Source organism: Cucurbita pepo, unplaced genomic scaffold, assembly GCF_002806865.2.
Source record: "Cucurbita pepo subsp. pepo cultivar mu-cu-16 unplaced genomic scaffold, ASM280686v2 Cp4.1_scaffold001662, whole genome shotgun sequence".
NCBI lineage: Eukaryota > Viridiplantae > Streptophyta > Magnoliopsida > Cucurbitales > Cucurbitaceae > Cucurbita > Cucurbita pepo.
The window spans coordinates 1-5,555 of NW_019647782.1; the positions used below are offsets into that span (position 1 = coordinate 1).

Genomic DNA, 5,555 nt, shown 5'->3' on the forward strand with positions numbered 1-5,555 from the left:
GATAATGTGTCAGTTTGTGAATTGTAAGAGGAGTCGATAACATCGTGACGATTGCCATAGCAATCGGTAAACCCTTTTTTCCTCGTTAATTTATACTTGACAATTTCTGTCTCCATATATCGTATAAGCTGTAAATTTTCAGGTTCATGTCGAGAAGGAATGTGTCTATGCCTTCTCCGTCATCTAATTTGGAGAATGCATCGCTCAACAACTCATCTTACAACAGATTGAAGATCGGCCATTATAGATCTCGTCCTCTTATTCATGGGAGGATTTTAACAAGGACGACAAATGGTTTAAATGGAAGGTACGTAAAAGATAGAATCCATGGTATGAGCATCTCACTTGGAAGTGAATATTATAACTTTTGGTTGATCATTACACTTCATAGTTGTCCTTTACTGCTTCTGAGCGTAGTGTTTGGATAATCAAGTGGAAGTAGAAGAAAGGACCAATGTAGAAGCTAAACAAGGTAATGAATTGCAACCTTTAGACTCTTGCAAGGGATTCTCTCCATCCACAAAGGACTTCTAGTTATTGAGGTAATTATCAAGTCATTATAGTCTCCATGTTCATGAAGTTTCTTACGTCCAATTGACTAAATAAATTCGGTTTTAAATTCTACTTCAAAAGATTGACTCGTAATAGCTTAATGGTTTTAAACCTTCTTCACTTATGTTCTATGGACAAAGTTTTGAAGCATCATTTTCATAATTTTATGTAACTATCGATGATTTTTGGACTTGAAGAGAGCAATGAGATGCACAATTCATATGGATCATAGAGAAATTTTAAACTTAAATTTGATTCGTACAAAATTCACGGTAATTATTGGATTGTGTCTTCGTTTAATTTTGATCTTAAGATACTCATTTGACATAACTATGATCGATTTAAATTGGTCGGGTTTATTGAACTCCACGAATTAAAGTCTTAGGAAAATTTTAGATTTTAATGGTTGAAATTGGGAATTGGCAAATTTGACTATTTGTTTTTTAAAAAAATTGTGTTTTTGAATATTTTTTTGTTTATGTAGAGTTATGTTTGTGCAATGGGGGAATCCACTTTTGAGATTTTAAAGATTTTTTAAATTAATAAGTAAATTATTGGAAATTGAATGAAAGATTTAAAAAAATTACCTTGTTATTTCCATTTTAGGGTAAATGTATTTAAAAATTACAGTGAAAATTGAGTATTTGATAATTATTTTGTTTTTACAGCAATTTTCATATTATAAGCTAGATTTTAATTTTTAAATCAATTTTTTTTAGTTATTTAAACATTTTTTTTTTCCGTTTAAAGACGACAACTAAACTTGGGAATATAGCCGCGAAGTTAATTTCTCCCCCCAGAAAATCTCTATCTAGCCTCACCTCCCTACTCCCCACCCTCTCTGCCACCGACCGCCGCGCAGCCGCCCGCCGTCTCTCTCTTTTCTGCTTCGCAGTCGCACCGTCCTCTCTTTCGCCGGCGGCTTCTTCTTTTCCGCTTGTCCGAACCGCCGCCCGCAATCCTTCCGCCAACCAAACCCTCAAACCCTGGGTTTCACTATCTTCACGGTTCGGTTCGGTTCAGTTTTCGTTTCACCTTCAATTCCTTTCTAAAACCGAACCGTGAAAACCACTATATAAGCTTCGATTTTGAGCAATTTTAATGAAGGAGAGGGCTTTTGCCCCTAAAAACCCGAATGCTTCGCCCCTGCATCCGTTCCTCCTCCCCTCTCGCCGCCATTGGAGTTCAAAGCCCAACTCCCATTCTTAACCTGCCATGCGTTTTGCTTCAATTCCCGCCCTTAATTATCCTCACCGACTTACCCGGAAATTTTGCTCTTCGGTGAATTATTCCACTTCCTGTGCTCTTAGCAGTATAAACATCATCGAAGACAGCAATACTCACAGTTGGAAATACCTCGATTTGCAGTCACGAATGCAGAACTATGCGGCTTCTGGTGATCTTCCTGAAGCTTTAGAGACTCTGAATTTCATGAAAAATGTTGCCGGGAAGCCCTCTGTATATGATTACAACGCGTTGTTTCATAGATATTTGAGTTCTGGAAATGTTTCGGTAGAACAATTGGTTCAGGTCTATATCGGAATGAAGAATCTGGGGCCATCCCCAAACAGAACAACTTTCAACATACTTCTTAATGGATTTCTGTCATTAGGTTACCTGAGAGATGCATATTTCTTTGCAGAAGAGATGACCAAAAGTGGGATGAATCCATCTTTCACATCCTTGTCCAAATTGCTTAAAAGTTCGATGAAATCAGGTAATTTAGTGGATTCTATTTGGATATTCAAGTTCATGTTGAGATTAGATCATTTGCCTACTGAACCCACTGTGGCTATGTTTATTTGTATGCTTTGTAAAGCCAGGATGTTGGAAGAGGCATACAGGTTTTGTGCTAAACTGATATCTAAAAATCTTAATTTTCAAGCATATGTGTTTAATCCTGTTCTTTGGGCATTGTGTAAGTGTGGCAACAGTTCTCTAGCTTTGCAGTTGTTTTATATGATGAAAAAGAATGGCATAGCTCATAATGTATGTTCATATACTGCTTTGCTTTATGGATTTGGAAGGGAATGTTTGTGGGTTGATCTTTATAGTTTCTTAGATCAAATGAGAAGTGATGGATGTAAGCCGAACGTCGTTACTTACACGGTTATTATTAAGTTTCTTTGTGATGATGGGAGGATTGTTGAAGCATTTGAAATCTTGAAATCCATGGAAATTGAGGGTTGTGATCCAGATTTGGTAACTTATAATATAATTATCCGTGCACTTTGCCTTTATGATAGAGCGTGCGATGTTGTTGAGCTTTTACAGTTGATTCATCATAGAGGTTTTTCCCCCGATCCGTATACATATGCTGCTTTGGCTGGAGGGATTATGAAGGTAGGAAAGACCGAAATTGCTTATGAGTTATTACGTAAAGTGTTCACGAGAAACTGTACTGTTGACGTTGTTGTGTACAATATATACTTCCATTGCTTGTGTCGAAATAATAGATCAAGAGAAGCCTTTTCTCTTTTGAAAAGTATGACGAAAGGAGGTATTGTTCCAACTACTGTGTCGTATAATACAGTTTTAAGGGGCTTTTGTAGAGACAATGAAATTCAGCATGCTTTGAAGCTATTAGAATGCTTCGAGTGGCCTGAGAGCGGCCCTGATGTCGTTTCATTCAATACGGTTCTCTCCGCTGCATGCGAACTTGGGGATTTAGTTCTAATTCAGAGGGTTTTGCAATACATGGAATGTAGAGGTGTTGAGCCAGATGTAAGAAGCTTGACTTGTTTGGTTCGATATTTGTCTACAGTGGGACGATATTCAGAATGTTGGAGATTATTGGACTACATGATGTGTAACGGCCCCGTTCCCTCGAGTGTCACTTTCAATATCTTCCTAGACAAGCTTTGCAGAAATGGATTTACTAGTAAGGCATACCAGATATTTGAGCGTATACAAAAAGCTGGGTTATCGCTTGACCGAAAAACATATAATATTCTTCTACGTTCCTTTTTAAGAAAGCGTGATATCGATCTGGTGGAACGTCTTATTCAGGATATGTACAAGCAGAGATTGAATCCTGATCTTTTTATATATGGTTCCAACATTAGTGGACTTTGTCAAGAAGGTAACATTTCTACTGCTCTCTTTACTAGGGGTCGAACTCTAGGGAATGGACTTACTCCATCTATGGAAACGTGCAATAGATCGTTGAAGACCGTTATCCATAAAAATAAGCATCGGGATATGACTTGTCACGGGATGGTGACGGCGTAATGGCACAATTCAATTATTTGAGTTCTAAAGAAGGAACTTTCATTGGTTCTGAATCATGGTTTATATAGCATGGGAAAATTTGTTCGAAATAGAATTCGAGGGCTTGTGAATGGCTATATGTGTGAAGAACGAGCTATTGACCACATTCTCATCCCGTGCACCAACATCATGAAATGCGACGAGCAGTGTCGACGGACCTTTTCCATGAAGCTTGCCCTGTTTTTCCTGGTATGGAGATTTCATTAAAATATCTTGTTTGTGTCATAAATCTCCATAATGCATTGCTTAAGATCAGATAAAATTTTAGGCCCTGTTTCTCTCATCTTATATCTTCTTTGTAAGTCTCAATTCAGAAGCCAGCAAAATTTTGTTGAGGTAATTTGCATCTTAGCATCTTCTTCGAGTCTTGGGCGAAGTTAGCTATGTACTCTGCTGTTGTCGATATTAAAAAGATGATATCTGAGCTCGAATTAAGCTACGTTTATCGTGCGTTAGTTTTGGTTGTCTTAGACTGGAGATAAAGATATGAATTTGTTCCCTTTTTATGGAACTTTTTCTTTAAAAAACTTCGAGAGCTGCTGCAGACGACTGTAGTTACTGCCAGGATTTGTGATGTCTTTTTCTCACAGGATCTCTGTTAGAAATAAATAACCCATGTGTTTATTATGTGTGTCTTAATGTAACGGGTTTGTCTGGAAATATACGTACCCATATTTTTTCCACTGCGTCGTGCATTTTATGTCATTGCCCTTCGTCCCGCTTCGATTGTTATAAACCGTTTACTACTCATCATTTGTTTTTTTTTTTCTGCATATTTTGGCTGCTTTCTATTACTTTCCCAGTTCATTATGAGAGTCTTATTTTTCTGCTACTTGACTCCAACTCTTTTCTATATGGTTGCCCAATTAACATTTTTATCCATTGAGACAAATATTTGGTGAATCCAGGGATTGAACAAACTCAGCACAACGCCATTTATGTTGATCACTGGTTGATGGGTTGCAAATTAAACCAACGATGCTTGGAACCTGTCGATGATTGATTCCTATAGCTGAGCATGGCAACGGTTCGGCCAAGTCGATTAGTCCACGAATGCACAAGGGCTCTGCAAATTTTCTCCTAATCAGACGGCCATGAGAGGACGACCAGTTAAATCAACAAGGTTGAGAGGTATCCATGGTGGCTGCTTCCATCTTGAAAGGGTAATCAAAATTGATGGGAATTACATACGAGATTGAATTGAAAATAAAAATACTATCGGGATCAGATATTACTATCCATGGGTAGGCGTTTTTAGTTGATTTTTCTCATTTCAAAGTGAACATAGTTCAACGGTAATTAGCACGAGCTCAATCTATCCGGAACATCTAATAATTGTTGAATTCAAGCGGAATGAATGAACTTGCAAACATATATATATGTATATATATTATACTATCCTCACACAGTATGCTCTACTAATTATTCATTATCATAGCAATTATGCCACAAAATTGAAGAGGGGCCAATACAAGAGCATGGAGTGTGTGATTATACAAGTATAAACCTTGCAACATCTGCAATTTTCAGTTCCTACAGAAACGAGCAATTTCACAACGATCATGACTCACTCAGAACGTCCGACGTGCACCATATAACCGCCTATATATTGACAGTGGTCGGATTTACTACAAGAGGAGCCTGTCGAAGGAACGTACCTGTATCAGCTGAAGAAAGGATGAGCTTGAACATACTACACTTGTATCAGTCTAACTTTCAGATTCTTGCAGAAC

At 37.7% G+C, this 5,555-nt stretch overlaps 1 protein-coding gene across 4 annotated transcripts; it reads left to right on the forward strand.

Moving 5' to 3' along the window:
* Positions 1-12: 12 nt before the first annotated feature.
* Positions 13-5,226, forward strand: LOC111786383 (pentatricopeptide repeat-containing protein At1g63330-like). Of its 4 annotated transcripts, XM_023666687.1 has the most exons (5): positions 13-66; positions 158-307; positions 392-542; positions 1,921-4,011; positions 4,731-5,226. In XM_023666687.1, the coding sequence occupies exon 4, from the start codon at positions 1,927-1,929 to the stop codon at positions 3,781-3,783; it is 1,857 nt and encodes a 618-aa protein (XP_023522455.1). In that variant the 5' UTR covers positions 13-66; positions 158-307; positions 392-542; positions 1,921-1,926; the 3' UTR covers positions 3,784-4,011; positions 4,731-5,226. The 4 variants fall into 4 exon arrangements, with proteins under 4 accessions (XP_023522455.1, XP_023522456.1, XP_023522454.1 ...); XM_023666688.1 differs by lacking the exon at positions 13-66 and having other exon boundaries at positions 147-307; positions 418-542; XM_023666686.1 differs by lacking the exons at positions 13-66; positions 158-307; positions 392-542 and having other exon boundaries at positions 1,313-2,269; positions 2,372-4,011.
* The last annotated feature ends 329 nt before the right edge of the window (positions 5,227-5,555 follow it).